Source organism: Cyclopterus lumpus, chromosome 24 (genome assembly GCF_009769545.1).
Source record: "Cyclopterus lumpus isolate fCycLum1 chromosome 24, fCycLum1.pri, whole genome shotgun sequence".
Lineage (NCBI taxonomy): Eukaryota > Metazoa > Chordata > Actinopteri > Perciformes > Cyclopteridae > Cyclopterus > Cyclopterus lumpus.
This window is the reverse complement of record NC_046989.1, coordinates 14,170,119-14,189,174: the sequence shown is the minus strand read 5'-3', so window position 1 is coordinate 14,189,174 and position 19,056 is coordinate 14,170,119. Positions and strand designations below refer to the sequence as shown.

At 41.4% G+C, this 19,056-nt stretch overlaps 2 protein-coding genes across 3 annotated transcripts in view; one reads left to right on the top strand and one right to left on the bottom strand.

Moving 5' to 3' along the window:
• scara5 (scavenger receptor class A, member 5 (putative)) overlaps positions 1-7,701 on the bottom strand; it is a 61,183-nt gene extending 53,482 nt beyond the window's left edge. The window contains exons 1-2 of the mRNA XM_034526937.1: positions 7,573-7,701; positions 3,508-3,629 (exon numbers count right to left, since the gene is read on the bottom strand). Of these exons, the coding sequence (XP_034382828.1) occupies positions 3,508-3,619 (112 nt within the window). The 5' untranslated portion in view covers positions 3,620-3,629; positions 7,573-7,701. The remainder of the gene's footprint in view (positions 1-3,507; positions 3,630-7,572) is intronic.
• Positions 7,702-9,132: 1,431 nt separating this feature from the next.
• LOC117727338 (sterile alpha motif domain-containing protein 12-like) lies at positions 9,133-14,269 on the top strand. 2 transcript variants are annotated; one of them, XM_034527587.1, is made up of 4 exons: positions 9,133-9,186; positions 12,253-12,395; positions 12,538-12,678; positions 12,974-14,269. In XM_034527587.1, the coding sequence occupies exons 2-4, from the start codon at positions 12,275-12,277 to the stop codon at positions 12,988-12,990; spliced, it is 279 nt and encodes a 92-aa protein (XP_034383478.1). In that variant the 5' UTR covers positions 9,133-9,186; positions 12,253-12,274; the 3' UTR covers positions 12,991-14,269. The 2 variants fall into 2 exon arrangements, with proteins under 2 accessions (XP_034383478.1, XP_034383477.1); XM_034527586.1 differs by lacking the exon at positions 9,133-9,186 and adding an exon at positions 9,232-9,430.
• Positions 14,270-19,056: the final 4,787 nt, after the last annotated feature.

Genomic DNA, 19,056 nt, shown 5'->3' with positions numbered 1-19,056 from the left:
TCATCCATTGTCATTACTTTAAAAATGTTTTCAGCACATGAGCGTATTGTGTTTGTGAATAATTACCCTCAACCATGTTAAAGAAATTAATGTGTGTTTTGCCACCGTTTTTGGAACCAAAAGTCCTTGAGTTCCGATAGAAGCGGACAAAGGCAGAAGTCTCAGTTTTAGCCAGTTTTGATGGCAGATTTTAGCCGCTGCTGCTGCCGAGCAAATCCCAATTCATTTCATCTCCACTTTTACAAGGCCTATGGGTTTCAGGATTATTATTAATTAAGCAAGGAGTTTAACAAATGTATTAAGGGTAAATGTCCCCAAATCCAATAAACAATAGGACAAAGCTGCTACCGTGCTACGTAAGGAAAGCATTTGGGATTAGCTGCCGTGCACTGGATGTGTCAGTTCTGAACTGGTTTTAACTGAACGGTAACGTTACACTAAACTTCCACTGAATGATGTTTACTGAGCTAACAATATGCTAACGCTAGGCCATGGGAGGTTGCTAACACAACTTAGCCAGCATGCTTACGTTCGGAGGTTACATTGGAATGGACAACACACTTTTGTATTGTGTTTTTGAATAGGCAGAAAATAGACATTACCTTCGAAGGTCTTTGGTAAGCGAATATTTGCTAATGCTAACCTCTTCCGTATGTTAACAAGTGTCCAAAGCTTGACAGATGCCTAATGTCTAGTTGAGATTGCTAAGCTACAGTATAACTGAATGGAGGGAGGGGTTTAGTGAAGGTCAATGGTCAACTGTTTGATGTCGCAGAAATACACCAAATATAAAAAAACTGAATTAATCCCAAAGATATATGGCTAATTGGAAAACAAAAACAAAAAAAGATGAAGGAAAAGGAAAAAAATAAAGAAATGTCAATAGAAATCTGCCTGAATAATGTAAGGATTTTTAGCCACCACTCAAGCCTGTTTGCGTTGAAATGACCTGGAAGAAAAACTGGATAAAATAACAACCAGCCCAGGAGACGATGTGAACAGACAGTTGTCTCTGAAGAAAAACATTATGAACATATTACACTCGCTGGGATATTATGAGGTTATAATATATATATATATATATAAACACTGATTTTGCAGCACGGCCTCCCAAGAGCATGCTTTCATTTGGACCGTGACAATCTGTCAGTGGACACTGGCGGATTGTTGCTGACACAAACACACACACACACACACACACACACACACACACACACACACACACACACACACACACACACCCACACTTCCCTATGATGAAGAACACACACTCCTCCAGCGTAAGACAAATACAGCTGGCTCAGATGTGTCACATGGCTGGAATGTATAGGAACAGAAATTGCACTCGAAGCTGGTTTGCCTCTGGAGTTAAACTCATGCTGAACCGAGAAAAAACAACAACTGCACAAACACCTTCATAAAAAAACAGGCATAATTAAACCAGTCTTGCGTTTAAGGGGGAAACTATGGCATAGTGTACTGTCTTCTGATGTTTCTTTTGGTCATCCACAGTGTAGGACACAGAGCATTATGACGGTAAATGCTCTTGTGTGCTGTTGTCTCAAGAGTTAGATGAGAAGACTGTTGTGATACCACGCTAATGTCTGGTCCTTTTTTAAATATGGAGCTTGAGTCAAGTGATTAGCTTAGCGTGTTTATCATTTGAAGTGTACATTGTGACTTGTAATGGCCAATCTCCACTGTGAGCATTTATAGAAGCATTTTTTGACCTGACGGAGTGTCTTTCCGCTCCAAGTCTATTTCTGTCACGTTTAGAGAAGTGTAATCCATAGGCGTCTCGCTGTATATGTGTTTTGAACTCATTAACATTGTCCTGTTTCACTACCGCCAGATTCCCCACACTTGCTAAATAAAACCAATGAATCAATGCATAAAAACCCTGATGATTTTCTTCCCATGGAAGCAACAGTTCAGGGAACGTCTGCTGTCGGTCAGCTCGGTGAAGGCAGGTTCGCGTGCCGATGTTCACTCAGCTTCCCACGAGCTGCTGCTGGCAGACGGGCAGAGACGTTTACAGAAGAAGGAGTCAGCATGGATTGGATGACCGGACACTTATGCCATGCCAGCTGTTTCCCCTGCTTCCAGTCTCAATGGTAAGCTAGGCTAATCCCCTCCTTGCTCAGCTTCATACTATAAGTGTAGACATGGAAGTGGTGTCAATGTTCTCATCTAACTCTTGGAAAGAAAGTGAATACGCGTATTTTCCAAAATATAGACGAGTCCTTTAGCAATTTTTTCACAAAATGTACCCTTAAAAAAAAATGTTCAGTGCATCTCGTCCAACCGACATTAGAGAGACAGAAGACTCAATATTCATTCCTGCAGCAATTGTAAACAAGTTCAGAAATTACATAACTGCTCTGCTGAAAGTTCCCTCTGACTCATGTCTGTCTGTTGATTGTGCTGTCAACATACTTTACTGTTTAGACAAAGAGAAAGGGAATTTAATAAACACATTAGGCATGGTTTAGCAAATTTGGAGTCTAATTTTACTAGTAAACTTGGAGGTGCAAAATGTCGGTTGATAAACATTTTATTTCCAGCTGGGCCCTTGTTAGTCAGTTACTGGCACCGTCTGTGTACTCGGACGTTTTTGGTGAAGTTAGTGAATTTACAGGGCTTTGTTCCTTTTACTTTAACTTTTCCAAATCCAAACCCATTTGGTGCTTGGTTCCATTCCATAATGGTCAGGCCGTGTCTCTGCAATTGGCCGGTGGCCGTGGTAACGTGACATGTGTGAGCACAGATGTTTCCCAAATAAAAGCAGCGTTAAACATTGACATATCATTATCAAATTAGTTGTAATTTGCAACATGGTGGAGTCACTCGAAAACAACTCAGTTCATAACATTTAGACCACATTTGCCCCCATAAAGCCTGTATATTTCTCTGTGGATAAACCGTGTTTATTACCCATAAGTCACAGTACATTGACCTCATGTGTGTGTGTGAATGGCACTCTTGTTTTGCTCTTTTTTCGACATCACCCCAACGAAACAAACTGCCCCGTGGTGGGCGATGTCTTTAACCGAACGAGGTGCGAAAATGTTCTATGATTTGAGAAGTTGGATGAGGACGGTCTTCCTGATGTGTGCGCCCATTGTCCGTTTTCCATCAAAATGTCAACAAATTCTCCAGTTAATGTTCACTGAGACTTTCCCACCAAACTCGCAGCGCTTTGGGTCGAAACCTGAGAACACAACGTCAACTGTGGATTTGTTGCAGCTGCACCTGTACACACACACGCACGTGCGCGCACACAGACAGACACAGACACGCACACATTTTTCACAGATGATTATAGTGAGAGTAGAGTGGATGCCAAGTGGTGATAGCATCAAGTCTTCTTGTGTGTCTGTACTTGTATTTCTCAGTAGAAAGTCCCTTTTTGAAAATCAATCATGGTGTATGAAGATCTCACACACACACACCCCCCTCGCCTCCCTCCTCCTCCGCCTCCCCCCTCCTCCTCCTCTTCCTTCTTACCTTCATCACACAGGTTGAGTTTGGACAGGTTGTGTCCATCGTAGGCCTCTTCATACATGGAGCCGCTCTCTCTCTCTTCATATGTGCTCAGACACATGGCCTTGTTCTCCATCTCCTCCCGACTAAAGAGAGAAGATACACAAAGTATGAAATCGTTCTACGTTACAAAAAACTGACATCTCTGCTTGACCAACGTGCAATAAAAAAACGAAAGAAAAGAGGTGGAGTAACTAACAAATTCCGGTGGAAGAGAATTCTTTGCATGGTTTGGATGCACTTGACCCCATACAGGCAAAAGGTCACCGCAAATCACAGTTGCCAGGAAAATGTTATCATAATATTTTTACGCACACCACGGATACGTTGAATGTGGACGTTTTTGCAACGGGTCGAAAGGCCACTATTGAAAGTTACGTGGTATGATAACAAGTGGGACAGGACTATCACACAGGAGACCTGTGTGAAACTAAAAGTAAACATTGACTTTTTATGTAATGTTATGCTTGTTTTTTCAACGTTATGGAAGAAAGTCTACATAGGGCGGTTGTTATTCATTTAGGCTTGTTACTTTGTTACACTTGTTCATTGTTACGCTCTTACGTTATTATTTTAACCCAAACTGTGATCTTTGTTCTAACCTTAAGCAAGTAGTGTTGTTGCCTAAACCTAACCAATCGTTTCACAGTGTTAACCAAGTGACAGCGTTTCTGCATGCGCGATGCGACGCGGATATGAAACGTACTTTTTGTTCATCCTAACCCGTGGTCTGCAGAAACATGCAATGCAAACACTAGGTTGGCAAAATAATACATACTTAGTTATCAACTTTACATAAAACGTAATGGAAATAGTCTAATCCGGGCCACCTTGTTTGGGATTTTGGTCGGCCGTGTATTGAGGTTCGGGTCATCAGTCAGGTTCCATACAGCTATAGAAGTTTAAATGCTTGTTTGTTTTCTATTGGTGTCCTCTGGTGCTGCAAAACTGCTTTGGCCGTTTCTGTTGCACTTTTCTGTCGACAATATAGACAAACACAGCACTAAACAAACAGAGGGAAATGGTTGTGGTGAGAGGATTGGGTGGATTGTGGCTGACTCTAGACCAGCGTTGTATGAGTTGTTTCCTCCTTCGTGGACAGTGGTTGTGTTTTTATGTCCGTTTGCCTTTTAGCAGGATATTTAAAAAGCGGTGAAAGAATGCGGAAAAAAAACAAACATTGTGGAAAGGTTGGTCACGGGGTTAAGAAAGAACCGTCACTACTAGCCCAGTCAAACAACATTAAAGTGCCAATATCTGACATATTGCAAATGCCATTTATTTCTCCAAAACATGGTACAGTGTTTGAATGTCAGCCCAAATGGAATTGGTTACTCAACAACTATAGTGCTGATAGAAAGCTGGCTAACATGGTGGACCCGTCCATTCACACATCCAGGTTGCAGCAGAGTAACCAAAGTAGCCCTTGGGTCCCTCTCCATAGCCACGACCTCAAGCCCTTACTGGGGGATCCCGAGGCGTTCCCAGACCAGCTAACTGGGTCCTTTCAACACAAATGAACAGAGGTGCTTTCAGGATGGTCGAGCTCCTCATCCTGTCCATCAAAGCGAGCGCGGACTTCCTGCACCATCGGTGAAGTAAACTGTTGTGTAATTGAATTGGTCTGGCATGAAAATACTCTGCACTGACACTATAATAGTATGTCCATTTGATTTGGGTCAGGTTACCTTAACGTCTGGGGATGTTTGAGGAGGTGAGGCATGTTTGATTAGCTTTAAAGTGCTATCGGAAGCGAATATTAACATGAAGACATTTTATAAGTATGCGATTACAGTAAAACCTTGAAAAAAAAGTGCTGATAAATCTATAAACAGTAGTATAACATCAACATCCCTTTGGACGCAGCACAAATCGTCCAGTTGACCTCCTGCTCCATCATAACCTCACTTACATCCAAAATTCTAGCAAACGTATGGCAAGAATATACACACAAATATCTCATGTCCAATTTCAGGTATGTTAATGGACCAACATCCCGGGGCTTCATTTATACAAGTGTAACCTTTTAAATTCTTTCCCATAGTTTGCTTACAATTGACTTCTTTAAAAAAGTCCAACAAGCAGCTCCAGAACGATAACTCTCTCAAGTATCTTTTAACCCCGTGTGATTTAGGAGAAGTGAAGAATGACAACGGCTTTGCACCTTTATGGTTGTGGCAGAATGCCAACACGTCCTCCTTTCTAATGAAAACATCGGGAGAGGAGAGTGTCTCAGAGGCCAAAGAAGTAACGCCGTCTTCAACACACAGTTGACAGTTACGTCCAGCAGCTGGAGCCGGTTGATGAGCTACTGTTTCTGGCACACAATCTATGGCGGTATAACTTTTTTAATTTCTTTATTTCTTTTATTTGTCAAAGACTTTAACTGATAATGAATTTCAAATCAGTTGCAGCCATACACCGGACTCTTTACTTTACTTTAGCACATTTGCTCTTCTGGTTTGGGGCGAGAGTTTCCCACGCTACACATGATGCAAACTAAATACGGCGTGCATATGAACAGAGTGGAAGGGAACACAGAGCAAATAGATAAAAGGTTGCGTCAGACATATAGACATCTCTGAGGAGTCAAATTAAATCTGCTGCAGTCGGGAGTCCCCGGGTGTTAAACTCCCACGAGTCCCAACGGCAGATCTGTGAGTGTTTGACAAAGTCGTTAAAAAGCGCTCAGTCTGGACTTTCTCATTACAGAGGGGATGGAGGGGTCAGGTTGACATTTAGACTGCTAGGAGATCTCACAAAACTCTCCATACCCCTGCATACGTGTGTGTGTGTGTGTGTGAGTTATCTTCTAATTACACCGAGTTTGGTGGGATATTACAGTTTATCACACACACACTTGGTTGGTCTCTGTTAGTCAGTGCCAACAGACAATGGTGGGAAAGCAAAGTCATCTCTATCTGATCAACTGTTGACAAAATAGCAGAAACGGCCCATGAAATTCTGAGAAAAAAAAAATCTAAAGAAAACCTTGTCAAGAAAGTGTGTTACATGGGTGAGTATGTGAACTATGTGTCAGATTTAAAAGAGACACACTACCCAAAACAACCGGAACAGGTGAACTCCACCTGTGCATTTCCAGAGCATCCTCCTTGAGCAGCACACGCTCGATTGAACACCACAGCTTACAGGAAATCCAAGCTCAAAACCTTCACATGCACCAGTTTGCATCTGATTAATATATATTTGTTCACGTGTGGTCTCAGGCAGAACAGCTATTGAAAGCATATGGAGATCTGGACCGTATAATGATATAACAGAGCAAGGAGCTAGAACACACAATTTAAAACAATTTCAGTGCATTTCTGATGCGGTTGTGTTTGCTACAAATGATCCTACTACGTTTAATTAAGTCCTTATTTCCCACTAGCAAGTATGACTTAATATATTAGAAGTATGGGAGCTGAGATGGAGGACAATCTCCCACTTGTACATATGCTACCTTCCCATGTCATTGCTCAGTCATCCATGTGCAACATTAACACATTTCTCTCGGTTAATTAAAGGCAGAGATACTTCATCCATGACCGCTGAAACAAAAAAAAGCAAAATTTTTCTGCGGATGGGTTCCATTAAACGTGCATTTCCGGACCCGTTGTCCTTGCGGGCCCTCCACTCTAATAGATAACATCTAGCCTTTTAAATGTTGCCATTCAACGCAACTGCAATGAATATTGAACAGATGTTAACCAGTTTGCCACTTTAAAAAGAGTGATTTTAGAGTGTTGCAGCCTTTGTGCTGAACAAATAACCAACTCAACATAAATAAAAGTAAAGGCATTAACCAATAAACGGTGTGTAACATGTGCATTAGCACATTTAACATAATATATGTTTTAAAAAAAGAAGAAAAAAGTTTGACAGGTGACAGTCAGTTGGAGTTTAATAAAACAGGTGCAGTCACTGCAGGATTCATGCATGTTACAATATAGGCCCAAAGGTGTGTCAGACTATGTGGAACCTATTAAACACGAAGTAAAGTAAGTAGCACACTGGCTTCTAGCTCACCTTTTTCAGCTGTCAACTGGAAATAAAAGTCACACCTCCACGTTTCTCTTAATTCCCCTTGAAATAGTTGTAACTCCAGGCTGGTTGTCAGCTGTCAACGATCAGGTGAAGCAGAAGGACACGCAGTCTCTGTCAGTGCTGCACAAGCGAACACGCGGGGACGTTTGGAATAATATAACCCACAACATCGTCACGTGACCATCACAAAACTCCAGCTGGAGTTTGCTCAGCCTGCGGAGCAGCTGGCGGAGAGGAGAGAGGTGAAGGAAAGGTAGCGCGCCGTGCTGTGCGCGCGCCCTCTGTTGGCTGGAGACGGTACGTCACGCGACTGGATACTTTTGAAAGGTCTGATGAGTGTTTTAAAGCCACTGACTCGGAGACAGAGAAAGGCTTGATTTGGATGCAAATTAAATAAAGAGAAAACAAAGTATACATACTTATAATGTACACTTAATTAGATGATTGGTACTTGCGTGCCGTGCTGCGAACAGATCGGGTCCGGTCTACATCCAGGACATGGTCTAACCTCACACCCCAGCCCGTTCACTTCGCTCGGCTTCTGCCAATCGGCTTGTAGCTCCTTCACTTCGAGCTAAAAACTCAACAAAATCACGACTGTTTGCTGTGCTGGCTCCTCATTGGTGGAACGAGCTCCCCATTGACATCAGGACAGCAGAAAGTCTCTACACCTTCCGTCGCAAACTAAAAACACATCTTTTTCGACTATAGGGAAGGTAGAGCCGTAGTAGCACTCTAGTAGCACTTAAATGTCCCTTACCGATAGCACTTTGTTGTTTAGCACTTTAGTAGCACTTAAATGGCTCTTACAGATAGTACTCTGTAGTTTAACGTTGAAGAAATTGTACTTGCTTGATTCTTGTTGTTCTGAGTTTGGACTCATGGTTTAATGCACTTACTGTAAGTCGCTTTGGATAAAAGCGTCAGCTAAATGACATGTAATGTAATGTAATGTAATGTAATGTAATGTAATGTAACGTAATGTAATGATGAGTTCATGGATCCCTCAATAACTAAGTCAAGACGTTATAAACAAGTCCGGAGTCCACATACTGGGCTAGTAGTTGACACGCACACACACGCACACACACACACAAACACGCACACACACGCACACACGCACACACACACACACGCACAAACACACACACACACACACACACACACACACACACACACACACACACACACACACACACACACACACACACACTGATTTTCAATGCCAACAGCAGACATTGTTGTGCATAATACAATCCACTCATGATCAGTACTTTTGTGATTTGTAGATCATTATTCAAAACAAATAACAGAACAATAGGATACTTAAAACATATTACAGTAGTCAATAACAGTCGTAAAAGTACGCATAACTTAAAAATAAAACTGTCATAGCTCTCTAGCACAACTATATGTTGTTTTTTTGTCCATAAGAATTATGGCGTGGGATACTTAATTTGGCCGTTCGTTTTTAAATAAGCATGCCATATATATATTTCTGACAGCCCTGAATGAAGGGCGTGTCGAGCGCGCGCCCGCTTAGTGGGCGGAGCCAGGAAATGGAATGTTTCATTTCCTCCAGGTACGGGACCGTAGGTAAATATGACTTATGAATCAACACTAACTGGTATACAGCTGATACATATGTCCGTGCTCGGTCTGGCCTACAGTCTGGTATGGATGTGTGGTGCTATTGACCGGAAGCTGTTGATTTGTTACAGTAACAGCTCAACTTGAGCGCGGGCCCGTCTCTCTTCTCCTGTGATGCAATACGCCAAATGATATTCATATTTGTTTTTACATCAGAGTCAAACACGGCATTGCAGAGTGCGCCTGGAAGGTAACGGTGTTATAAATGAAGTCATGAAGCTGGACGTGTACACTGTTTTAGTCTCTTCTTCCTAAACGTCACGTTTGATTAGTTTCCTGTGTTTCCATACAAGAGAAGACACAAAGTCAAGCTGTATTTGTGCGAATCGGGAACTTAAAAATGTATTTTATTCCTCCCAGCCGCGCAGAAAGAATGCGCCGAGGCCAAGCGGAGAGAGGCCGTAGATCAGAGAGCTGGACCAGGTCTTGCGAAAGCTGGCCAATTTAACATTGGTGTACTTTTCAGGCTTGTTTCAAGAGATGACGTAATTCTGAAAGACACCACCAGATGGTAGGATTACACCTCGGTGTGTAAGAAGCGATGACCTCAACGTGACACTTTACAAATGGGCCCTTTCTGAAGATTTGGTTCAGTTTAGTTCGTTGTACCACATGAGAATACTCTCATATGAGCTCTGGTGGTGCTTTGCTATGTATCAGTTAGGAACATTCATGGTTTATATCTTCATTTCCCCAATTTCTGTGCTTTATGTCAGCCCATTTGTGTGGCAGCTTGTGTTGTACGTACGTAGCCTACCGGGGGAGAAGTTTGGCATCTATCTTTTGGGTGGAAAGGGTTTTTTTTTAGAGAAAAATGTTTACATTCCTCACCAAAGGTATGAGAGAAGGTACTGTTTTGCAATCAGTAAAAGTGTATTGACACCGACATAGAACAAAAACAATCAAATTAAGGGGAATGCCATGCTGAAGGCTATGATTCCCCCTCTGTCCCCTGGTGGGATATAAACACACCCCCAACTCTCCCTATCTTTAAAAACGCCTTTTTGTAGCTCCCACAGTGATATTGATGCACTGCTTTCTGTTTACAACATCAGACATGCATCTCGTTTTCTTTCTGCGACCACTCCTCTCCATTGCACTTGCAACACAGTTCCCGTTGTGGTATATTAAATCAAGTTGCCAAGTAAAAACAACATAACTGCCCACTCGTTCACGTCAACTTTGGCCACCCGGAGGCTCAAATAAAACTGTCAAACTAGAGGCAGCAACAGATAGTACGAGAAGTGAGAGCAGTATTAATACCACCTAAAGCACTTCGGTTCAGCTGTCGAATGTGCTTATACATTTCTCTATATATGTGATAATATATATTTCTATATGGTTTGTCAGTTTCAATCGGTGCAGAAAGCCAATTTCCCAGCCTGCGTGTTGCTGTAAATTGCTTTTGTTCACGAGTCCTGGTTCAGTTGTAAGTGGGCAGTGCGGACGTGAATGAAATGGTTCAGAGTAAAAAAGACAAGCAGGATATAGTCACTTCATCCCTGCAGATATAGACCCAGCAGAGCTCCATTCGGAGTCATCTAGTTTGACAAACTCTGCCCTGAGGCATAAATCCAACGGTATAGAGACCGCAGTGAGATTTTCTTCATTCTCAGCTCTCCCCGACTCTGAATGGGAAGTTTCCTCCGCCTCTTCCAGTGCAAAAGGTCTTCGCTCTTGTATGTCAGTTACTCCGCCGGGACCTCGTTACTGCCCCGGCCAATCGCACACTACTTAATTAACACAGGAAATTACATTCCTATATTTATACCCCAATAACTAGACCGGCCCGCTGGAAAGGTCACAACAACAGTTTAGCAGTTTTCGCCCAATGGCAGGGCGGCCCAGGAGGATACGGCTGGGAGGGAAGCCAAAAGAACCCGGAGCGAAGAAGAAACTTCTTTATTTTTATTTTTGAGAACAGCAGAACTTTTTGGACCTCAAGGGTGTTGGGAGTTTTCACCTTGCTGTTAAGCAGCTATTTGTCATCATGTTCCGGGGCTCGTTGAATGAATCACTGGAAAACAGGCTTATTCCAAGGAAGGAGGTGTGACAGGGCAGGAGAAGGAAATTTAATCCAAAGCGCCAAATGTCAAGAGGAAATGACATTTCCTCACATTTGGGGGTGTCCCACAGACAACGTGGTCCTCAGCCAATGAGCTAACGTGCTAATGTACTAATGAGCTAATGTGCTAATGTACTAATGTGCTAATGTAGCCCGGGGCTGAATTACTCAATTCCTGGTCGGGAGAACTTTAATATTCAGAAAACTTTGGAGAAATAACTTGTAACAAGGTTTTTTCTTCTTCTTTCTGTTGAAAACAGAACGTTTCAGACAGAAAATCACAAACAATTTTGTTAAATAATCATTTAAGCCAAACTGAATATTATAATATAACTGCTCTGTTTTAACATCCCGGTTGAAAACAAGCATAATTGTGAAATGTAGATTTTTTTGATGAAAGAATAGTGATAGATGATTAATTGCTATGAAAAACAACACTTAATTTAAGCTGATCACTCAAGAAGTGATGTGTCAAGAAATATTCCGGTTTATTTAAACACGGAATATTTGTAACCGTATAGGTATAAATTCTGCTGATTATCCTATCATCTTATTTCCAGGAGAAATTACTGAGACCTGCAAACATAGAGACATCACTCATCAACCTGTTTCTTTCCCTGATATAAACCCCATATTTAGAGTGTAGGTAATTACCACAAATTACCACTTTAAACCAGTTAATTTAGATGTAAAACTAAAAGAGAGCATGTGTAAAATATCAGTAAAACTACAGTAGATCAAAGTTGCTCTATAAAGTATGATGTTTTTTTTAAAGATTATAAAAGACAGTTTTACTGTTTGCCTTTTGTTTTCTATTCCAAATAAGTTTTATGAACACGACTGCTTGTGTCTCTTGTCCATCAAATGGCCAAACCTACAAAACAAATAGGAATTGCTCTTTTATTCCCACTCCTGAGCAATATGAAAGTGTATCTTTGTCTTCTCAGAAGCTGATGCGGCTGCAGAAGGATGGTACTGTCAAAGCGAGTGTCAATGTGGTCGGTGGAAGAAGTGTTGGAGTGGTTGCAGGACCAGCACCCGACCCACATGGGCGCATTCCACGAAGCCATAATTAGGCACGCCATATCAGGTACAACTCACGCATCGTATTAAACTTCTATCATTTTCAGCCTTTTTTTAGATTTAGAATTCGTGAAATATGATTTTGCTGAACTGCACTCCTGATATGTGAATGAACTCTCCCTCTCACTCGTGCACACTTGTCTCTGGAGGCCGCGCGCTGCTGAGATTAAAGGGTCATCACCTGGAGCTGCTCGGCGTGGAGGCTGAGGAGCAGCAGCAGGAAATCTGGCAGGACCTCCTGCTCCTCAGAGTTCAGGAAGAAATCAATGAACTCAGTGACATCTGCTCTGGTGAGAATGCCAAATAACTTCATCTTCAGGGCGAGGCTGTGCATCAAACCAGTAAAAATAATAGAGTAGCCATTAGTGTTGGTTTTCTTTAATATGCATGGGAATTCACAGGAAATCAAGCAGGATATTATTCATGTTATTTTTGGTTTGGTTTCTGCCCGCTCACAGCCAAAACTATACGTTTTTATTTTCATTCCGCATTTTTTAAATAAAAACATATCCGATCGTTTTCAGTCCCAACGAGAGAAACCAGCCGCTAACTAATATTTGATTTGAACTCTTTGCTACTCTGCAGAGTGTTTCTCCTCCTAGCTGGAAATGAAATGCGGCTTCCTTTTTCATTTCCCATCCATTGATTCGTCCACGTGAAGGAGGGAGAAAAGTGGGAGTGATGGGCAATAACAAGAGAAGGTGAAAGAGAAAGAAGAATCAATGGAGAGAGAAAGAAACCCACTTCCTGTGTGAAATCTGACCTGTGCAGATGGATGAGATTCGTTTTTGGTCTGAACGTCTTTTTCTGAGCCCTGCTGTCCATTAGTCTCCTTCTTCTTCCTCTGTAGTGCGTTTACATCCTGTCAGAGTATCATGAAATATCTTTCGCTACGTTGGTTAAGCCACTTTGGTAAAGACTGAAGTTTCCCAACAGCGATATGAATTTAAATGAAACTTTGAACAGACAATTATGATCCCCAAACGCACTTTGGTGATCTGCTTACTTTTCCTCTAGCGCCACCATGAGGTTGACATTAGTGGGTTTGACTGAAACGTCTCAACACTATTGAATGGGTTGCCATGAAATTTGATACAGATGTTCACGTCCCCCCATGATGTTCATGTTGTAATCTGTTGACCATCATCAAGTCAATAATGTAATTTGTCCGATACTTTTCACGACCAAATACCCGCGAAACTAGGGACCGCCTCAGCTGCACTTCAGTGCTGTTAAGTGCCAATAGGCCCTTTTCACATCAGCTGCTGTTTTGACATGTAATTACATAGAGTTATGTAAATGGTTGACACCCAGAAATAAAAAAAAAAACATGTGCACGTGATAATTTGCCAAATAAAATCCTAACAAGGTCTGAAAATAATCAATAATAAACACACACACACACACACACACACACACACACACACACACACACACACACACACGCACGCTGCCTGAAAGTCATTGTAAAAATCTCTGTTTAATCGCTCTTTGAAATGCCTGTATTTGTATTTTTGACTGATAAACAACAAACAATGCACTGTTTTTGTGACAGTACATCTTCTAATTTCGTTGAATTTGTATGCAGTTTTGTTTCTGATACATATACTTGTTAATGTGATCAATCCTGTTTTTACTTGCTGCAGCTAACAACTAGAACTTGTGAAAATCCTAAATACAAGTGGGCCTGCAACTTTCATTTTATATAATGCCCTATTTCCTTTTATTAATGATGTTGGCCCCATTTTAATTTGTGTATATAGGCATCAACTCCGGCCCACATTTGCATCACATACAGTAAAAGGTTGTGTCTATTTATATACATGTTTTCATGGCAATGCTACAGCATGGGCGGTTGAATTAAAAGACAAAGTCTGCCAAGTATGTGTCATCTTTCTGCATTTACAGTTCCAGCTTCATGCCTCTCATACACATCCAGTTTTCCCCTGCAACGTTTTTTATTTTTCATATTTTCAGAAAACCACTGTGAAAGATCTAGGACTATTAAAATACACAACAATTTCCAGGAATGAAAAGCGCAATAACAAAATGTAATCAAACTACTTCACATATGTGGCATCAGTCCCAGAACACTTATGAGGGACACTTAGAAAAGGCTTTAGCTACACTAGTTTTAAGTTTTAAGTGATGGTGATTTCAAGATATTGTGAGGACTTCATGTGAACAGATGTACAGCCAGCTCTGAGATCTTCCTGTCACTCATTGCTAATGAAGGGAAAACAAAATAGCCGCTTTCCTCCCTTTAAGTAGCTTGCAGGTTTATAAAGTCCCCTTGTTCCATACTGTCTTCATCATTTACTGCAAATGAACAGCTTGTCCAGCTCGTGATTGAAGCTGTGTGATGACACTGAGTACAATACTGAAACCCCAGACTCCATGTTATGTAGGGCTGCACCAGCCGATCAACTAGAAATGCCCTGAATCATTCAAAAAAATTATTTGTAATCACAATTACCCCAAATTTAATGTTGTGGACTCCACTTGAATTTGAAATAAAGTTCTCTGTGTTTGAACAATGTTTAGCTGCACAAGATGAGTTGGAAGGACTGACCTGCTGGTCAATTATGTCATTTGTATATAATTGCAAACATGCACTCAAGATTCTCACACACACAGGAATGCAATGGGAAGGAGGGGTACGGCTGAAAATGGCATTACCGGCTGTGAGAGTCTGAGCCTGAGTGCACGTTCACAATTATATGTGTTTCCAGAAAAACAAACCCATCAAGTGACCTTTCCTCTTCTTTTCTGACGGTTGCTGGGCCTGTGTGTGTGTGTGTGTGTGTTTGATTAATACCCCAGGAGATGGTGTGACATTTGGTTTTGTGAGGGCGTGGCCCGGGAAGCGCTCACTCAGCACAAACGTAAATCCCCCTCCCTGAAAGAGTGAAGGTGGGGGAGGTGATGAAATACACCGCTGACCCTGACGACAGAGACAAAAGGAAATCTCAGCCACTAAACAAACAAATGCAAATTCGGCTTATTTCTCGATATGTCCTCTGTTAGAAAACAACATCACCAGAGTGGGTTGTATTGCAGGTAAAATGACCTGAGGTTGTATTGGTGTCACAAAAAAAAAACGAAATACTCTATAAGTATGTGGTCACATTACGCAATTGTATAAAAACCCATTGACATTAATACCCTCTTTTGGAAATGCTTTCTGGCTGCAGAGATTTGCTCCCATTCACCGCCAACAGCACTTGTGCGTTTGGGAACTGATGGCGGACGAAAGGACCAGGCACACAATTTATTTTAATATAGTTTGATGGGTTGAGGTCAATTTCCTCAGCAAATTCAGAAAACAATTTACACAATATTAGTAGCATTGAGTTTTATTTGACCTAAGAGGCCCTGTCCAGGGTTTGAAATACGGGAGAGCTTCGTGGAGCTCAGCTCTCCTGAAAGAGACATGACCTAGACCTTCCTCAGATCCTTATTCTGTACCATCCGTATCTTTTTTCTCTTCCTTGGTGTCTCTCCTGCATTTTTAGCTCTTTTGTTTGAAAAAGAATTGATGATTTGCAACTCCGTACATATGCTAATAATGATATTCTCGACTGATCTGAGCTATGAATGTAATTTATGTATGATTACAGCATTTCAATAATTTTTTAATAAAAATCACTAAATTTGCACGTGTGAGATGCGATGTGAGGCAGCGACACATTGTGCCTCCTCTCAGATTGTGCAATCCCTCACAAACTGGGTTGAGCTTTTTGCTTTCTCATTGTTTGTCACCATGTAATATTTGTAGACACTTTTATTATACGTCCTTTCTTTCCATAGAATAGGTAGTGTATTTCAAGTATGTGTAGAACTTATTTAGTCTTGCTGATTGACATACAAACACAGTGAAAAAGCAGAGGTTAGGCAAACGGTACCTCTGTCTCAAGGTAGGGGGCGTGCAAGAGCCCACAGGTTTACGCTGGTTCTGCTGTTGCTCTTCTTCTACACTTTTAAAACTAAAAGAAGATCAGGAGGACTTTTACAACAAAGTCACAGGGCAGAGGTAGGAGAGACATGCACATCAAAGTGTGATTGTAAAACTTGTGTGACTGCTTTGTTCCATCAACTGTATTAAAAGAAATGCCTACAATACAATATGACACACACTATGATGGTTTGTTACTGTGGGTCAAGCTAATATAACATCTGTCTGTGACCTGTTGTGTATCACCAGGTGGCTGCCCTGTTAAAATGTAAACTGCTGGACTCTGACAAAAGCAACCTGGTTCAATGGTACCAAGCAGGTACGTTCTACTGCAGTTCTTAATTAATAAGCATATTGATCGAACTTCGTTGCCCTTATTAAGAAATGACTGACTTTAATAACCTTTCAGCTCGCCAATGCACTTGCAGACATCAAGTTAGAAAATATTATGTTGGTGAACCATGCACGGGAGCCTTACAGAGCTAAAGTCATTGACCTCGGCCTGACCCATGAGGTGTCAGCTGCAACCCGGGGCTCCTACATTCAGACCCGTCCGTACAGGTGAGTGACTGAAACCATGTTGGGGGTTTCCCTGCAGTCGTAGTAGAGGTCATATACTTTAGGACCTGAGACAAAGGAGAGTGGTCACTTCAGGACCTGAGACAAACAAGGGGAATTGCCTATACCTGTATTGTCCCATTAAATTTCTCCAGTGGGTGTCATGTAGGTCTGGAGGTATGTGATCACTTGAGCAGGAACTGGTAAGTCTCTTTTTTTTGTCATTTTGATGCATGCTTAGCAAGTTAAAGAAAATGGTAATGTCATGGTCTGTTATGCTAAAATGTATAAAGAGGTTAAAAAGATAATTCATACATAACTTGTGTTTAAAAGACTAAGATGGTGTTTTTCTAACATTGTTTATCTCGTTCTTCATTGTGCAATTTATGATATAAAAGTTTAAAAATGAACTAAATCCCCCAAAAACCATTTCCACTGCATTTCAGCCCTGCCACAAAAGGACCAGCTTACATCATGTCAGTGATTCGCTCATTAGCATAGATCAGAGTGTTGACGAGGCTGGAGATCACTCTGTCATGCTGATTGAGTTAGAATAACAGACTGGAAGCTTTAAAAGGAAACTCAATGTTCTTTCTCTGTTAACCATGGTTACCTGCAAGGAAACACGCACATTCATCATTGCATTGCAAGGGCAACGATATTGCTGGCAGTAAGACTGCACCTCAATCAATGATTCAGTCTGATTTTGGGCGTTACTCACACTGCTATTATTCTTAACACTACTATACGTCACACTACTTCCAGAGTGAGTGTCGGACTCAGTCAAGACTGAAAAGGAAAGCAGCTGTTGATGAAGATGTGCTGAAGAACTCTGTCTGATCGCAGGTGAAATAAAGAGAGAAAGATGGAGGAGTTTATAATAAACAATTGAACTGAAGAACCTTTCTGATTCGAATCTCCATGATTTCTTATTCCAACAATAAAAGATAATACATATCAATTTGCTTTATTCACTTATTTTACCATTACAATATGTGTTGGATATGACGGGGGACATGGATTTGGATGTTTTAACTATAATTAATAAACCGTCAGGAATAATGAAGGCGTTGCTTAATAAGTAGGTGAACAGTTACTCTACCTTGGAGTGCCGTGAAGTTTAAACTTCAGCTTCATCTTCATTTCTTTCTCTTTCTCCAAAGATATGAGTCCAAATAATAACCGGCGAAGTTTAAACCCGTCTTCTGGTATCGATACCAATAAAGTTCTTATATTTTTCTAACCTCTTCCCACTCCTCTAAAATTAGCCTAAAATGCCTATCCAAGGAAAACCCAAAGTAAATTGAAAGCTGGCCCCAGAAAGCCTCACTTGTAACCTTTGGTGCAACCGTTTTTGTCTGTATACATTTATCCTGTATATTTAGGTTTCTGAAATAAATAATATAAAGTCCTTGTCAACGTGTGTCAGGGTGTATTTGCTGTGGCCATCTATGCATGGGAATGCACTCATCATAGTTACACATGATTGTCTTTTGAGTGAGCATCTTCTGGCTGTCTGGCTGTCATGGGATGCAGCCAATCTGGTCTGTTTAACAAAGTAATGTAAATGATTGCAAATCATAGCCAGGCAAATCATAGCCAGGCAAATTATGCGATACATTTCTTATTCCAACAAATTTAAGCACATTTGATGGGACAGTCAGCTAAAACATACCCTTTGATGATGTTACATTGACCTATCGCTGTTTTCTCTCAGAGGATCGAGGGGAACAGCCACAAAAATCATGTTCTCATTGTTCCGTACAACCAGGCCAACAGCTGTCATTGAGACCCGGCGTCCCGCATTTTAAACAGGCCATTTGAAAGTCAGCTGAGAGCCTCCTCCTCCCTCAGTCCATCACCGTCTTCCAGCCACAGCAGCCTCTCTGTCACTGTCTTGTGATTCATTCATAGACCGGGGAAAGAAAAATCCATAGTTTCTGAAAGAAAAATGAGTTAGCGTCAGGGGGAAAAAGAGAAAAGTTCAGTGTGAGTTCAGATGTGATGTGAAAGTTTAGGAGGCCGTGCCAATAACCTGCTGCTCACTTGACTTCACGGGATTGCTCGCACATTGCCCTCCTAGCTGTAGGCAAGTCATTTGAAAAGTAACATTATCAGCTTTTGGCTCCCTGTAAGCGGTAATTTGTCACATTAT

Bases quoted from the DNA above. Each gene is read 5' to 3' on its own strand.
- LOC117727338 (XM_034527587.1), top strand. From the start codon at position 12,275: ATGGTACTGTCAAAGCGAGTGTCAATGTGGTCGGTGGAAGAAGTGTTG. The intron at 12,396-12,537 runs GTACAACTCACG...TTGTCTCTGGAG, and splicing joins AATTAGGCACGCCATATCAG to GCCGCGCGCTGCTGAGATTA.